At 31.2% G+C, this 18,669-nt stretch overlaps 2 protein-coding genes across 2 annotated transcripts in view; one reads left to right on the top strand and one right to left on the bottom strand.

The window, feature by feature from the left end:
- LOC145246734 (splicing factor Cactin-like) overlaps positions 1–8,477 on the bottom strand; it is a 79,855-nt gene extending 71,378 nt beyond the window's left edge. Inside the window, exon 1 of the mRNA XM_080108491.1 lies at positions 8,335–8,477. Within this exon, the coding sequence (XP_079964617.1) occupies positions 8,335–8,423 (89 nt within the window). The 5' untranslated portion in view covers positions 8,424–8,477. The remainder of the gene's footprint in view (positions 1–8,334) is intronic.
- Positions 8,478–8,739: 262 nt separating this feature from the next.
- Positions 8,740–17,744, top strand: LOC145246733 (transport and Golgi organization protein 6 homolog). Its single transcript, XM_080108490.1, has one exon. The coding sequence runs from the start codon at positions 8,740–8,742 to the stop codon at positions 12,445–12,447; it is 3,708 nt and encodes a 1,235-aa protein (XP_079964616.1). The 3' UTR covers positions 12,448–17,744.
- The last annotated feature ends 925 nt before the right edge of the window (positions 17,745–18,669 follow it).

The following is an 18,669-nucleotide window of genomic DNA, read 5'->3' as shown; positions in this document are numbered from 1 at the left end:
GCCATTCAATATTGTTAACACTGAAGTCTGTGCTGACGTGAATGTTAGCCGAAGTGGGCAATAGAGGGCAAATATGAACATGTTGCTGTGAACAAGTGCTGCTGTCAAGCACATATGAGGCAATGTAGAAAATTTTCTGGAGATGTCACTGCCACATGGAAAGCCATTTTTAATGTAGGCACATATTTTATGCCTATGAGGATTTTATGTCCGTTTTCATAAATAGCGAAATCCCACTTAACATCTTATGAGAGACAAATGTAGATTCATTAATTCATTTATTGCGGACTATTATCCTCATCTATTTTAGTTGTTGCTTCACGATGATTCAGCCAACTATTCCTCTTGCCTTCTGGGATTTGCTGAGGATGCAGTTAGGAGATTCAGAGATCCTATCTCGTCAGTTACCACTTGAGGAAGGCCAGAAGAATATTGGCTAAAACATTGTGAAACAACAACTAAAAAAGATGAGGATAATAGTCTGCAATAAATAATACTCAATGAATTCCAATTAATCTATATATATAAATTCGTATTCCTGTCTGTCTGTTTGTTCACAATTTGATTAATATATACAAAACGTGTCTTACTTTAATCTTTCAGTTATTTCTATATATAGTATGATACTTTCAAAAATATACAATTAAGAAATCACCTTATTTGCATATGACATTAAGAAAAATCGATTTTACTAAATAGCGGTATCTTAATTAATGTTTTTAGTGAGAGAATTATTTTAAGCATTCTATTTAAAATTGTTATTTAATAAATTTTAACCAACAATTATATTGATAATATATTTACTTTAATTTATTTGGAATTAATATTTCCAACAGCGACCTTTTTTAAAAACTTTTTTTTAGAGTTATTTGCCCTTAGATGCTATGCATAAAAAGAAAACGTTTACCAAATCAAATCATTTGGTAATTTCATTAAGTTTCTAGCTGGAAAAATAATTCCGTGTAGATAGAAAAATGTTTGGCTTTTATTGCTTTTTTAAATATTCAAAAAAACATTTACGGAAAAAACTGAAAAGATTTCATTTGTTTGTTTTATTTTATTCCTTAAACGGCTATACAGAAATCGTTAAATTGTTACCATGTAACGTCGTTTGATACCTAAAAAAAAAAAAAAAAAAAAAAAATGAAGAACTACTGCCCCCCTCTAAATTCCACAATTTACACTTTCTCACGTTAATCTCATTGATTACAAACTTAACTTTCTAATTAAAAAGGGTAACTTTATGCAACGTGACCCAGCGTCGCTTAACCCCTAAAAAAAAAAAAAAAAATGAAGATCTACTTTTTTTTAGCCTAAAACAGCCTTTATAAATATTATGAGAGAAGAAATTTGAAAAAAAAAAAAAAAAAAAAAAAACATGTTAGAGTGGGGGATCACTTTTCTATATAAATTTAATGTAAGATGAGCACCCACTTTTTGGCCACCAAGCGTTTAACGAGACATGTTATCTCTAGAATTTTTTCAAGTTTGGCGATTGAGTGGGAGGGCAAAATCTGACAAATACAATTTGTTTTTTTCTAGTTGGGAGGGGGGGGAGAATTACATTGGAAACATAAAATAACGATAAATTTAATTATTTTTTATGAGACCATTCTCTACTTTCCCCTAACAATTAAATAAACAAAACAAACCCCAAAATATGACAAATTCAATTTTTTTTAGACATTAGAAAGATAAAACAACAAATAAAAAGCAAATTGAAAAGCCACCCCCTTAAAAAAAGCAAATCGAAAATTTCCTTTATTTACAAAAAAAGGCCAGTAAAAATGTGCCCTTACAAAAAAAATAATGGTAAATGTGTAGTTTAGCAGCATAAATTATTTGACATGAAAAAAATTCTAAAAACTATTTTTATATAAAACATTATTAGCCCTAAAGGCTGAAATAAAACCAAAAAAAAAATTCATTTTTATGTTTTTTTATCATTTTTTATTAGACTAAATGTGCACACCTTACACGCTTAACATTTGGCCTTTTTAAGGCCAAATTTGACCCTTTTTACGCTCTTTCATTACAAAAAAAAAAAACTATAGTGGCTAAAAAACAGTTTATGAAAGAGCTTAAACAGGCTAATCTACCAAACCTTAGAAAGGCCAAATTTAAAAAGCAATATAGCAGCCTCAACTAAACTACACATTTGCCAAAATAAAAAATAAACGCAAGCATTAATGTTTATAAACGTTATTTTTTTAGGTTCACAAAATCCTAAGTTTTCTTAGGACAGTGATCCCTTCTGCTGAAATATCTGGTGGAGAGGGTATCAGATACTTCTTTTTGGGGGCGATTACATGTTTTTATCCGCTCTTTTATTTTTTTAAATTGTTGTGGGGGTATCCACATTACCCATGATGAAAATGATTAGTATAGCAGGCGTGTTTTAAACAGAACTTTATGTCAACCGAGGCAATGCTGGGTACACATGCTAGTTAAATAATATAAATGTATATTCATCCGAAAACAGTTGGAATTTTTTGGCATCCTTGAAATTAAACAGGTTTTGTTCGGAACAAAATGGTGTAAAATGAAATGATTTAAAGTTTGCAGAAATTTACAAAACACACCAATACAATGAATAAAAGCACCCAATTTGAATCCATTTTATGTTGCTATCTTTGAGTATTGACATACATATATACTATATATATATATATATATATTATATTATATATATATTATATTTCGGGGTCAATGGCCAACTAGCACCATGTATATTTGTGTGTATGTATATATGTGTTGGAGAGGGCTCCCGTAAGCCGTGGTGAAGGCGACCTTTCTAGGAGAAGCAAATCCCTGATTTAAAAAACCATAAAGCGGGAGACCAGTGCCCGCATTTTGAAATGTCTATTAAAATATAAATAATTAATTTACTCACCAAAGTTTTATATATCACAAATTGAAGATAAAAGATCAATAAATAAAATATTCTAATTTAAAAAAAAAAAAAGTCAAAAGTGTAAAAACCTTTTTTTTTTAAACCACGTTGATTTTATTTAAGTGAAAGCTCATGTTATGCTTAGATTGTCAAGTAAATATTGGACGCTGACAACAATTTTTTTCTATTTCATTCAATGTTTTCTTTTTTTAGATATTTAAAAAAAATAATTCAGTCGATAAAGAAGAAATAAAATATATTAATCAAAAACTCATGTATTTCATTAAGAGAATTAAAAAAAAAAAAAATCGGTAGAGTGGGGTTTTTTTAAAGGCAAAAACTAAGAAGTGGATGTGTTCATTTTTCAACTAAGGTGGACCAAAAATACTAATTTTGGTTTACAGCACGCAATAGAAAGAGACATTAATTGTGGCGCTTCGAAGCCACCATAAGATAAACTGGAAGAAAATCAGACGTTTGTCTCCCTTCCTTTGAACAGTGAAAGACATCTGAGTTCGCGTTTTTTTTGGAATCCTTGTTTAAAAAAGCATTTTATTTAAAAAGGACATGGAATATAAGTATAAATATGGATAAATTCTTAACAATGAAAGTATCCGTTGAATAGTATTTTTTATAGGTAAGTGATTTTTTGGAATTTATATATATTTTTATAATCAAAGTAAGTAAAATTTTGTTGATTTTCTTTAAATCTTTTTTAAAGAAAACCAATTTTTTAAAAAAACAAATATTGCATAATTTACTATTAAACCTGTTATTTTTTTAAGATTTGGTCTTTGCTCCTTTAATTGAAAAAAAATTAAGGTTTGAATTATATTTTTCAAGTAGTTATAAGCTTCGAAAGACAGTAAGTTGAATTATTCAAGTTCATATACAGCATTTTTAATGGCGGCTTCGAATACACATACCCAACCACCTCATGTTAAGAACAGCTTTCGAGGTTGGCGGAGGGGGGAGGTATATTCCAAAAGCCGTTCTTAACATGGAGAGGTCAGAGGTTTTTATAATACACTAGGGCATGTCGTAAAAAGTTACCAGAACGGTTTTCGAAATAAATACCCCCCAAACCTCCCCATGTTAAGAACAGCTTTCCAGGTTGTGGGGTGTTTATTCTGAAAACCGTTCTTAATATGGGGAGGTTGGGATGTTTATAATATGCTTGGGCAAGTCGTAAAAATTTGCCATTTTTTCTCAATTAAAAATGCAAAAGAATATTGAGTTTGGGGAGTTTTTTTTTAACTGGTTTTGTTTTTTGGATGAAAAGTGATTTTTTTTTTATATGAAAACCCAAGTGGGGTTTGTTTTACTATACACAGATTCGAAAAGTTGGCAAAAAAACAAATATATAACAAATAAATGTGGCGCTTATGTCAACGGATCATTAAATCTAAGGGAGATAACCAGCATAAACATAGGAAAAATAAGTATATTTTGCAAGATATAATTTGGGATGCTGAAATAATCAGTAGAACAATGAAATGATGTTAAATGAGACAAAAAAAAAAAAAAAAAATTTGTTATTGCTTATTGCAAATAATCAGTCAGCGTCAAGGTGATAAAAACTTTTTTGAATGAGATTTTGAAGTATTTGAATCATCAGTTTCTGGCTGATTAAAGTTTAATTAAATTTTTTTTAATTTTATTGATTTTATTTTTTTTCCTATTCTGTAGTTTCATTTTTCAATGTATAATTTAAGGCGCATAATAATTAACATCCACAAAACAATGAAAATAGAAAACGCTTTTGAAGGAGATTTTGACGTATTTAAACCATCGATGTAATTTTTTTTAAACAAAAGTAAAAAATTAAAAAATAAGAAGTTTGTTTTCCTTATTTTAGGTAATCAGTCATTTCTGTCTATGATTAAAGTTTATTTTATTTTTTTTTACTATTATGTACAAATGTATTAAAAACAAAAGAGGAGTTACAACATTCAAAGATTCTGCACAAGATAAAGTGGGGTTTTTTTTTTTTTTTTGGTGCTAATGCACTTACTGATCCGCGCTATTTTTTCAATCGTATTTCCAAGTTTAATTAAAGTTTTATATGTTTTTGTTTTTTATTCAATTGTAAGGTTAAAGTACAGAATAGGTAAAAAAACACCATCCCCTCCCCATGTTAAGAATGGCTTTTTAAATAATAACGTTATTTCAGCACGGATCAATAAGTGCATGAGTACCTTTTTTTTTTCTCTCTCTCTCTTAAATAAGGGAAGCATTTGGTACTTAATGACGAGTGTGGACCCTGTGCAAACATTGGTCTATTTAGCTATGAAAAACTTTTTCAGGCCAAAATAACTTTTAAAAAAAACAAAGAAAATGCCAAATTGATTTTGAACTCCAAATTAATCTAGCATGTTTTCTGTTTTGACTTTTTTTTTTCTTTGAGTAAATTTCATTCATATTTTTATTTTGTGCTTGTTTTTATTTTATTTCATTTTAAATTTATTTGATTTCATTCTAAATTTGTTATTTTATTTCATTTTATTCAAATATTTTTTGTACATTTATAATTTAAAAAATGCTTACGCAACTATTTGAGTGGACAAAGGACTTCGATTCTTCTTATAATTTAAATAATTTAAATTATAAGAAGAATCAAAGTCCTTTGTCCACTTAAATAGTTGTGTAAGCATTTTTTTTTATTATTATAAATGTACAAAAAAAATATTTGGATAAAATAAAAATGAATTTAAAATGAAAATAAAATAAATTTAGAATGAAATAAAATAAAAATTTAAAATGGATTAAAATAAATTTAAAATGAATTAAAATAAAGATAAATTTAAGATGGATTAAAATAAATTTAAAATGAAATAAAATAAAAACAAGCACAAAATAAAAGTATGAATGAAATTTACTCAAAGAAAAAAAAGTCAAAACGGAAAACACGCTTGATTAATTCGGAGTTTAAAATCAATTTGGCATTTTTGTTTGGGAGGGGGGGTTAAATTTATTTTGGCCTGAAAAAGTTTTTCATTGCTAAATAGACAAATGTTTGCGCAGGGTCTACACTCGTCATTAAGTACTAAGTGTTATATAAGGGTTTCATTGAGAGAGTTTTATTAAGAGAGTTTTAGAGAGTCTTTTATTAAGAGGGATGTTGTTGTATCTTAGAGAGAGAGATGTTCGTGCTATAAAGAATGTCGTTGTTTCTGTTATGAAGAGATTGTTTGTTTTATGAAGATATTCATATATATTAAAATGTTCATACTTAGATGTGTAATAGAATGAGGAGACAGTCTTAGTGTTCATTTGTGTATGTAAGATGTGTAGACGTGTATGTAAGGACATTTTATAACACAGATATATAGACATATAATAACAATTTTCACTTTACCTTTTTGGTCGAATGACAACACAAAGACGACGTTTATAAAAACACATGATGGGTTTATTTCTTCTCACGACCGGCCGTGGTTTTCTCATCAAGAATTCAGCTTCACATATTAAGTTTCAAAGTTACCGTCTCGCTTCTAGACGTTCGAATTCCAAACTGCAGACTATCATCTGTCGTTCTCAAACTCCCATGCATGTCCAAAACTTTTTCCTTTGTTTACAAAAGGAATTTTAACCTATATTCTCAGTAACCTATATTTCCAATATGTTAAAAACATGTTTATTAAATTATCTTGTGTTGCATTCCTCAATTGAATTTTTTCATAACAGAACTGTCAACGCACATTCTTTTCTTGAAACTATTTTATCTCTAAGCTAAACAATCGTTTGTTTTACATTCCATTGCTAATTCTCTCTCGTAATCTATTTCTAAACCTAATTTACGAGGTTCGAATTTCGTCTATTCTATTTCATTTTCATTTTAACTAAATCTCTCTATTTTTATACTTACATGAAAAGGGGACAGCCCTTATCATGTAACACAAGCATTTTTCTTTGGCTAATTGGACAACAACTTTTTGATTGATTAACAAGTTTATTTAATTTTTATTGATTAATTAATATCGTTTCATTGTAACAGGTTGTTTACTTTTGTTTTGTGTACATTAATTAATAAGTTTATTTTATTACTTAACATTGTTATATTTTAAAGTTCGTTGATTAATTTCGCTAACTTATTTTCTTTTCGTAAACTGCTTCAGCAATTTCTGGAACTCGGCTACAGTAATCGTGTAATCATTTTTTTTTTTTCATTTAACATTCATTGTTCTACTGATTATTTCAGCGTCCCAAATTATATCTTGCAAAATATGCTTATTTTTGCTATGTTTATGCTGGTTATCTCCCTTAGATTTAATGATCCGTTGACATAAGCGCCATAAATGTTATCAAAGTCAAGATAAGTTACGCTTTTATCTATCTGGAAAAGTTTTGGTACTCATCATGCACTCATGCAGTGCACTTATTAATCCGTGCTGAAATAATAACGTTATTATTTAAAAAGCCATTCTTAACATGAGGAGGGGAGGGTGTTTTGTACCTATTCTATACTTTAACCTTGCAATTGAATAAAAAAAAAAACATATAAAACTTTAATTAAACTTGGAAATACGATTGAAAAGAATAGCGCCGATCAGTAAGTGCATTATTAGCACCAAAGTTTTTAGTGGTTTTATTCACTTTAAAACGTAATCGGTTCGAAAATCATAGTGTTTATCGATATATGTGAAAAAGACAAATGAGTTTCTAACAGTATTTTGGGGTTTGTTTTACAATCCACAGATTCGAAAAAGTGGTAAAAATTAAGCATATAACAAATAAATGTTATCAAAGGCACGATAAGTTACTCTTCTGCCTAGACGAGTAGGTTTTTTAGTGTTTTTACTTAATGTAAAATGTTTATTCGGCTCGAAAAATAAGCAATGTCAACTTGTATGCGACCACAAGAAAAAAATGGCTGCATAATAAATATTTTGGGGCCATATTTTCTTGTGGTCGCGTACAGGTTGACATTGCTTGTTTTTCGAGCCGAATAAACATTTTACATGAAGTAAAAACACTAAAAACTCCCCCCCCCCTGCGGGGCTGGGCACTAAAGTTCAAGCAAAGACCATATATGGGAGCAACCCACATATAAGACCATTGCTCTTGTAGTAATCAGTTATTAGTCAATGTAGGGGAAACCCTTCATGTCACTATCCAGCTCCTCTACTCTCCGGGGGGGGGGGGGCTGGCCTCCTTTTCCCCAATCTCTCCACATTAAAAAACGGCCTTGTGCCTAATTTGCTCAGTGGGGAAGCAAATAAATACAAGCACTAAAAACCTACTCGGCTAGGTAGAAGAGTAACTTATCGTGCTTTTGGCAACGTTTGTTTATATGTTTAATATTATACCACTTTTTCGAATCTCTGTGGATTGTAAAACAAACCCGAGGAATGATTTAGAAACGTTTTCATAACGTAAATTATATCAGCGTGTCTTGATAACAAAACTAAAAATGAAAAAATCTGTTGTTCTTTTCTTACCTTTTACTATGTGTCTTTCTTTCTTCGTGTCGAGATTTGTGTGAAGACGTATGCTTGTCCCGACTTCTCGAACTTTCTATACAATCCATTTATTTATTTATTTATTTTCAATCCTAAAATTCCATTAAAAAAGTTAATCCTTTAAAAAGTATATTTAGATTAGAGATTTTTTGCCGTTTTCAATTTTTTTTTACCTTCAAACATTGAAAAGTCATTCAGGGGGAGATCACTCTAAATGACGAAACGTCGCTCTTTGGTGTGGAGAAATCAGTAAACGACGCAAGACACATGTCCGTAAATTAGGACACTCTTGATTAAAATGATTTTAAAGTAATAACAGATAAGTATCTGTGTTTGATTAATGTTTCTGTAATATCGAACCCATTTTTGTACAACGGATCAAATATGTTACCTCAACCAGCTGTTGTGATTGAAGCTATACAGCTCCTTATTACACCAGGAAATCTCGCGATTTCGCAGGAAGATGACAGCGAAAAAGATAGTGATGGCTTGGATATGATACTAGAAAACAGCTTAAAGGATTACACAGAAAAAATCAATACGGATACAAAATTTAGTAGCTTGAATTCTTTTTGGCTTGAGAGAAAAACACGTTATTTCCCAATCGAGGCAAGCCTAAAATGGAAATTTGCGTCAGCTTGTTTGATCCTCATCGAAGCATTAGCAGCATCTCTTCGGGAAGCTTCAAATCGCGAACAAAAAGATCAAATAAGCAACGATGTCCGACAAACTTCGCAAACGAGTGAAAACAAGTCAAACAAGAAAAAAAACATCGCTCCCCGATTACCTGCCGACGCCCTCAGCATTAACCAACAAAAGGTATTTATAAACACAATGCAGTTTATATTGTGCCTCGGTGTTTATCCACATCTCGCCAAAGGTGTGGGCATTCCTCTGGAACGAAGGTCAGGTTATGGATGCCTATTAACTTCGTCCGTGTCGGACGTCCGCTCTATCCTTGAAAGGCAATTCAGATTAGTGCTGGTCGTTCGTGCCTTCTCTGCTTGTCTCGATCAGACGTCACTCTCCAGCCTATTTTTATCTCAACACTTAGGCGACTGTCTTGCAGTCATATTTCAGTTATGTTACGGAGTAAAGAAGAAGGCGAAAGAAGACGGCACCTCAGAGAGCAATAATAGTCTCCCGACAAATGGCTCTAAAGTTTCTGATAATGCCAACTTGAATCATGGTCATGCTGAAGATGATTCTAAAATAGCATCTTCAGACACTCCATTGCAGACTGACAATCCAGTTTCTTCATCTCCAAATAATAACACCCAAGAAACGACATCGATTTACCGTGTCGCCATTACTGAAGAAGATGTTGAATTCTGCCAAAAGTTTCTCGAAAATTTAAAAAAGCGTTCTTTCCAACCCTCACTTGTGAAAGAACTCCTGCTTCTTCAGGGAGTACCTGGACCAAAACTAATAAAATCTTTACAACAGACCAACCCTTCAGTAATCAATCTCTCCAGGAACCTAAACCTACCCTCTGCTCCTTCCTGGCTAAAAAATGCTTGTAGTCAAACCTTAAATAAAATCCTTTTATCTAAACCAAATGGTGTAAGTCACGTTGTCCAAGGAATGCTTGACGTCCCAGTCAGTTCTACAAGCAACGAAACCCAAAATTACCAAAAATATGAAGTGATTGCCAGAGTGATTGCTACCCGTCCACTCAATGTTGCCTCAGATAATGAATATTACCAACAAATAGCCCCGCAAGTGATCGACCTGATTCGAGACGCCAACAATGACCAGTATCCTCAAATGATGCGCATCTCTTGCTGTGTGATGGAAATAGTGTCAAGCAGAAACCCATGTTTATTTGAGAAGTATTTTCTTAAAGGTTTACTTAGACCATTCTATTCCTGCATCGAATGCACCCACGATTGCAGCATTGAACCTGGACAGATTATTGTAAACGAATTTGATTTAAATAAATGCATTGAAGAAACACACAAAGTTTTTGTCAGTGGATCTGAGCCACAAGCCGAATTATTAAATCAACTTCGTCCATTTCTCCATGTCATATTTTCTATATTTTGCTTCACAGATATGACCTCATCCCACGTACAATCTCTTACAAAAGAGATTCTGATAGTTTATTTAACATTTGTAGACATAAAAGACGCAATGAATTGCCTGAAAACCTTTGTTTTTGGATCTCTGTCTAAGGATTGGAATCTTGGCACCCAGTTAATGCACCCTAGATTAATGTTCGCAGCTGGAGATAATGACTGCCCCAGAGTTATTATAAAACCTGAGGACGAGACCGACGATGAACAACTGGATCTGTTATGTGATGAATCTGAGCGTACAGGAAGCCTGCTTAATCTAATTTCTAAATTAGACAAAGATGAACTCAGCGAGAGATTTCTTATTTACATGCTTCAAGAACTTACTCGAACTTTGAATGAAGGAACAGCACCAGACAATTTTATTAAAAATGAATCTTCAGGGCAGAGTTCAACAGAATTGCTTGACATTGAAAAAAGGCAGCAGGAGAACACTGACCAAGTTTTCTACCAGCTTACGATACTTAACTTCCTTGCTGCTGTTTACGAGAAGCTTGGACCTGGTGGTTTAAAAAGTACGAAGCATGTGCTTGAGTTCATAAAAGCAACTTTAATGAAAGGAGGCATTGACGAACTTGATCCAGTAGAAAAAGAATTTGGTGGGATTTTTAATAATGAAATCTTAACAATGTCACTTGGAATGCTCACAGCTGTAATTGCTGGTGCTTTGGACATGACAGCTGAAGACCAGAAGACTTTAACGGGATTCATTCCTTTGTTACAAAACTTGATTGTTACAACTGGTAACTACAGTATTAAAGCAATGGCCTCAAGTCTGCGAGTTGCCATTGCTACATATGGTAAAGTCTGGCCTGGAATGGACTTTGTTGAGAATTATGAAAAAGAGTGCAAGGAAGAACATCCAGATTCAGAAAATAGTTCTAAGTTAATCACAGAATTACCTGATAATACCTGTGCCAAAAATTGTCCCCAAAACGAAGCAGCACCTGCTAAAGACTCACAAAAGCAAAACAAGAAAAACAAAAGAATTGTTAAGAAAGAATTAGATGATCATTCCACTCTTGCTCATTCTAAACCATGCCATATCAAGAAAGAAGATATCTCCAAAAACATTGACTTAGCAAAGAACACACCTCTTGAAAGTTTCAGTGAACACACAATTGCAAAACAAACAAATCCAACTGCAAATTTGCCCGATACCGCTAGCAACAACATTTCTACTCCTTCAAACACAAATACAAAAGTTTCTCGACATTCAGAACTGCAAGATGCTCTGAAAGAAACTTATGATTCTCTTATCCCAGTTCAAGGTCATGGCTTGATAACATTGACCAAACTTATTAAAGACCAGGAGCGGGAAGCGGTCAAAAAACAAGATCTTATTATGCACGTGTTTGAAGAAAAACTGACCCATCCAGACTCCTATATTTACTTATCAGCTGTTAATGGTCTAGCTGCCATGGCTGAAACTTTCCCTGAAAAGGTTGTCCCCAGGCTTATAGAACTGTTTAGTGATCCAGAATCAGAAATTCAGAATGGCGAAGCCGTTCCTTCTGAAATGAAAATAAAATTAGGTGAGTCAATTGTTAAGGCATCAAGAAGCCTTGGTTCGACAATCCCAAAATATCGGGATCTCCTTCTGAATGCTTTTTTACAGGGTGTTAAAGATCAAGACCCACTTGTACGTGCAAGCAGTCTTTCAAATTTAGGGGAAGCATGTAAACTACTTCATTTCTCCCTTGGTAATGTCATCCATGAAATTGTTTCCTGCTGTAGTTCAATGGCCAAATCTGATCCCAGTGTGGAAGTCAGAGCAGCAGCTGTTCTACTTATTACCCAGTTGCTCCAAGGACTCGGGAAAGATGCTCTGCATGTCTTGGAATTTGTCATGAAGGATCTTTATCAGTTGCTTAAGTCAATCATGATTGTGGAAAAAGAAGATCAAGTCAAGTTGCATGCAAACTTGGCTTTGAATGAACTCAGCGATATTATGAAAGAAACCCTTTTTCCGAAACAAAGCCTGACTAAGAAAATCAAAGTTCTTGATGCAGAATAGATGGGATGTTCGTTTTTGTTGTTATTATTTAATTTAGAAACCAAACCATTCTAAAATACAGTATTCAGGAATGTTCCCCAGCTCTAAAAAAGGAGATCAGTAAGATGAACAAGTAAAAATGGTGTATAAATATTTAATATTTGTTCATTTTATCTGCATATATGAAGATAGTAATGAAAATATTATTTCAAACGTAAGTATGACAGATCAGTTTATGAACAGAGCCTTTTGTCAGTCTACATGGATGCATCTAAAAGAATAATTAACATCTTTTTCTGATCCTATTATCTGTTGCATATTGCCATAAAATGTTTCTTATACATACATATATATATATATATATATATATATATAGCATTGGCAACAAGTTTTTAAATATTAAAGACATATCTCATTGAATATTACAAATGACTTGTGTCTGCATATCTTTTCCAAGATGTTTTATTAATTTTTGAATATGGAAAATTAATCGGAGCACCTAGAAAGGATCAAGTAAAAAATATAGAGACACAATAATACTTAAGAAAAAAATGATATATTTATATACACACATGTGCCCACACTATAATTCCAATTAAAATGTAAAAACAAAATGTATATTGAATTGTCAGAAGGTTGTGAATGGATTGATTTGAAATAACCTTTTCCAAATTTGATTCAACAACTACATAATCCATACTTTGTTTTTCTGAATGTTTCTCTCACTAAAACATTTGTTCACCCAACCTCCAATGTCCCCACAATGTTTTTTTCTCCTTTTTTTTTACATGGAGGTCACCACTTATCAAGGTCCAGAGGCCACTCGGGGATAAGGCTTATTGCGTGTACAGTAATCAATGGGATAGTATCGTAGTGATCGTTAGTATTGGAGATTTGATAAAGGGTCTTACTTAAGGGGGCGGTTCATCAGGAATTTGTTTATGTTGTACTTGAAGACATCCGAGTTGTAGTCAGGTGGGAAACAGGCAAAGGAAGAGAGTTTCGCAGTCGTGCACTTCTAAGAAAGAAATCTACGCTTTGATTTAGGCACAGATAAGGAGTGGGGAAAATTAATGACAGTGGTTTCAGCTAGACGGATGTTTATCGTGAAAGATTGGCGAGGGGGGGGACCAGAGATTGGAGCTCAGATGAGCACTTGCCATGGAAATAACGATAAAACAAAGACAGGCTCGCAACATCTCTTCTATGGGAGAGAGGTTGCAGGGAAGAGAAAAGGGCATCCCCCACTAAGCCACGAAGTCTATTTTGTACTCTGTCAAGGCAGGATAGGCTGTTTTTAGCAGCTCCTGCCTAGATGTGGCAGCAGTATTCCATCCTTGTCTTCAGTTCACTAAGTACACACTAGCACGGAACAAGATAATGGTTTTCTTTGGTTTAGAAGTAAAAATGCATCATAATACTTCTGTTTTTGAATCATCCAGAAAAAGGCCACAATGACATTTTGGTTCTTGCAAATTATAATTCATTTCCAAATAAATGCATTCTAGGTAATACAAAAAAAACACTATCACATGCTTACGTATCATGTTGAAATTAGTAAAAAATTATGAAAAATGATTACATAGAAAAATAGTCACAAATAAAAAAATCTATTGAATTATACAGTTTTATTATAATTAATGAAGACTTAAAATACAGGGGAAGTAACTGTGGTCTATGATTTTGACAATTTTAAAATCCGCCAGTTGCAAATTGAAAATGTTGGATTATTTAATATCTGTCTCTTGGAAAAAAAAATAGTTCTTGCAGATCTAGTCAATGATTTTTCATAATTTTTGTAATCTTTTACTAATTTCGACATAACAGCTAAGTACATAATACCTAAAATGTATTTTTTGAAATTGAATTATACTGCAAAAGTACCAGTTCTTCTTCGTTATTGTAGGGAAATTCAAAAATTGGAATATTGAATTTCAAGTGAAACCAATGATATCTACTGAATTGTCATGCCACAGTAATGAACATATCCCAAAATTATAAAGAATGATAAGGTAGAAAATTAATTATTAATAAAAATAGTTTTTGAAGATAATTAGCGAATATTGAGTTTTGCAAAAACAAAAAAGAAAGGAACCAGAGAGTTCTAATTATAACAAAATGGAGGTAAATATTTTTTAAAAACTGAAAATCTTTGCCCAATTTAGAAAAACTTGATTTTACCTAATTATCTTTGAAAACTGTTTTCATTAATAAGTCATTTTCTGTCTTATCGTTTATTGTAATTTTTGGATATTTTCATTGCTACAACATGACAACTCAGTGGGTATCACTGGTTTCACTTGAAATTTAATATTTCATTTTCGAATTTCGCTAGAATAACGAAGAAACCCCAAAGTGCCAAATTTTTTGTACAAGGGAGATAACTGTAACATTTTACATTCATATCTTCACACATTGAAAAGCGTTCATGCATGCAAAAGTGATTCTCATGTTGCTTCTTCCCTATGATTAACTTAATGGTTTTCCAAAAGCTGTTGTCAAATACCAGCAATCTTTCTTTTTTTCTTTCTTTTTCTTTCTTTTTTTTTTTCTTTTTCTTTCTTTTTTTTTTTTTTTTTTTTTTTGCTGCAGTTCCACATTCCCTCCAGTCTTCCACAAAAGGAAATACAGTTTGATTCATCACTGAACATTGAGGCCCAAATAAGCAGCACAAACAGTGGTGATATTATTTATGTGTATGCATTTACTTCATCTGTGGCATTAGAACTTCACCGTAAACTGTCATTCATGCTTTGGGTCACCTCGACACATCTTTTTCTGAAATAATTAAAATCTTAACTAAATATAATGGTTAAGTTGTTTCGTCATTAAATTAACCAATCATCCATTATACATTTAGTTACCTCTCTTAATTTTTTTTTTTTTTTTTTCATTAACAAAATTGTGATCCTAATCTGTACACTGCCTTTAAACTTTAATTCTATCTAGAAATTACTTTCAAATCGCAAGTTTACAAAATCTTCAAAATTACTTTAGGATTTCATAGTCGCATGGCTTCAAAGTAAATGTTGGACATATTTTTATCTATAAATAATAAAGAAAAGGGGCTGCTATATTATACAAACAAAAAATATTGAATTTCAAGTAAAACCAATGGTCCCTACATGATTGTCATGTCAGAAATAGTAACATCTCCAAAAATTACAGAAAACAATAAGAAATATAATTATTAATGAAAATTTGTTTTCGATAAAGTTTATATATATGGGAAATAAATTTTATCCAACATTTGGAATTACATTCATCACATGATGTAAGCAACAGAACTTAATTATCTCCCTTGTCAACTTATCTCTTTTTTAAATAAGCATTATATAGTGATTTCGCTTCTTTTCACAAATTTCTTTTTTCATTAAGTTATTTTTCTATTTTATTGTTTTTCATAATTTTTGCATATGTCACTATTTGAGACCTGACAATTACATAGATACCTTTTGTTGCACTTGAAATTCAATAATTTTTTTTGTTCATATAATATAGAAACACCAAGAAAAGTTTTGGATTGCAACTATCAAATTAATGTGATTTTGATATATTTAAACTACCAATTCAAAAGTAATTTTGGTTCCTGTCAAGAGTCGCCCCGTCATTAAAAAAAATAAAAATAAAGAAAAATCTGTATGATGTACATACCTGCAACAAAACGAGAATATCATATTCCAAAAATTACGTAAATTGATCAAGTAGTTTTATTTTTAAATAAAAAAACAACATTTTATTAGTATTCAAAGAATAACTGTATTGTCTGCCATTTTGAAAAATCCCAAAAAACAAGAGAGGTAATTCAGCAATAATTTATACTAGATTTGTTCTAATACCTATGAATTCCCATGCATTCCATAAAAATTACTTTCTTTATAAAATTAAACTACTTTATCATGATTTTTGGAGTATGATATTTTTGTTTCATCAAAGGTATTTTCATAATACAGATTGTTCTTTATTTTTATTTATTTATTTATTTATTTTTTAATATATAGGGAATTCTGGACAAGAACCATAATTCCTAGTGAGAATTAAGATTTAATGAGAAAGGTATTCTGGTACATTTGTTCTCCTAAGCAAAAAAAAAAAAAAAAAAAAATGGTGCACTTCAGTTGCGCACCTGTTGTACCGTTGAACTATTTATTTTATCAGAAATGAAAAACGAAACATTTCTGCTGAAAATAGTGACATTAAAATTGCCATGAGATTATAAACTCTGGAATAGGTGGAAAACACAAAGAACTTTTTTGTAAAAATAAAGGAAGACCTAAATATTACTGATTTTTTAAATGTAAGACAAGATTGCTTTATTTTTTGCTTATTACTTTTATAAGATAGTTTTAGAAATTTTTAAATATTCATAAACCGTATTTTATTCATAATTACATTAATGAATCACATTTGAGGAATTGTGTCTTTACATGGACACATATGAACTCGCAGGATTATCCAGTATTGTCCAAGTGGAAAGAAAACATAGAATAAGAATTCAAAAAAGCCGAAATTGTACAGATGCAGCAAGGATATTAGGTTACATTGTTCGTAAAATCGTAAATAAAGATTTACCACAAAGCTTTGGAAATTAATTATTTGTACAATTTCGGCTTTATTGAATCATATGGCCTTTCAGTCAAGTTGTCCAACACAACACCTATATTAAGCAATCCCTCTTTTGCGGTATAAGTGTGAATCCTCTACAAGCATCAATTTTCACTTTGTGATATTCTTTGATTATATCCTGCCCTGCTTGTTTAGTAATATTTCTGCAAACAATAGCATTAACTACAATAAAAGAAAAATTTTATATATAGCAGACTATCTACATTATCTAAATATTAATTTACTTGTCCATACGCCCAGTGTCACAAAAAAAGAACATCATCATTGCAAACATTAATTAATGAGAAATGAATTACCTCCCTTCATAGTCGATTTTTATCAGTTAAAAAATCATTAAAACCATTTCCTGTCCAAAAATTAAAAAAAAAAAATTTTTTAAAACATGGCAGTCTGTTTACAGTTTCAAATTAACTATTTTATATTATAATTTAAAAAGGCATGTTGAGAGAAGACTAAGTTTTTTTTTATAATAATTTCTTTTTAAAATTAAAAAACAAAAATGTGCAAGTGAATTGGCATCTGTTCCTTTATAATTTATATTAAAAATTATTCAGGAAAACAAAACTATGTATTGAATGTTGAATTTTCATTGAAAAAAAAATGTAAATTTTTTAAATCATTTTTTTTTTTTGCTTTAAAAGATTAAAAAAGAATTTGCTAAAAAATTGTTTTAAATTCATTGTTATTTGTTTTATTTTATTTTTTATTCATTTTATTTATGTGTTTTAAAAATTTTCAACTACCATGGAATTTCCATGGGTTTTGCTATTATCTCATGTAGCTACATAAAATTTTATAAGGAGATATAATATATTATCTATCATTTTTTGGTATTTACTTCAGCACTCAATACATGAGTAGAGTTAGATTGTAAGTTATGAAAATATATATGGCAATTAGGCTACAGAGAATTTTTTTGTTTCATCCCCATAAGGCCTTCTCAGGCTAAAATGCAGAAAATCATAGATTCCATGTTTTTTTAACTTTAAGATGTGGATTGATTTCCCATATTATTTGGATTCTTCACAAAGTTTCAATCAATGTAACCACTGATCTTCTAGAATTTGCATGGAATTTCAAACACAACTTTTTATTTATTCCACAGGGATAGCATGCTCTTGTTTTGTCAGCCAGTATTGCTTGAGTGAAAAGAGAGCACAAAATAAGAGTTCAAAATATAGAAGTCCTCTAAGTAATTCATGATTGTATTTTGAATATTGCCCACACTGAAGATTGACCCTTCAACCTCCAGAAGAGTGTAGCTTACAACTGAATTTTACCAAGTACTTTATGCCACAGGTCCTTGCAGACAAGTCTAGTATGAATTTTTAGGAGCCTTAGACCTACTTTATCATTACATATCATTACTAGCAGGCTGCCTGACGTTGCCCGGTCGTAAAATACACATAGATATTAAATTTTAATTCATACAGAAACTGAGACATGCATGCAAGTATTAAGTTTTTTTCCAAACATTTACTTCTTGTAAGTAAAAAAAAAAAAAAAAAAAAAAAAAAATACTCTACCTGAGATGGAAACCAAAACCTAAAGACAGTGAGTCAAGTACAATAACAATTAGGTCAGCTTGATACGATTTTAAAAACTGTTTTCAAACCT

Source organism: Euprymna scolopes, chromosome 24 (genome assembly GCF_053919585.1).
Source record: "Euprymna scolopes isolate OS-2025 chromosome 24, ASM5391958v1, whole genome shotgun sequence".
Classification (NCBI taxonomy): domain Eukaryota; kingdom Metazoa; phylum Mollusca; class Cephalopoda; order Sepiida; family Sepiolidae; genus Euprymna; species Euprymna scolopes.
This window is presented reverse-complemented; position numbering and strand designations above follow the sequence as displayed.

Coding starts and splice junctions, on each gene's coding strand:
- LOC145246733 (XM_080108490.1), top strand. CDS start 8,740: ATGTTACCTCAACCAGCTGTTGTGATTGAAGCTATACAGCTCCTTATT.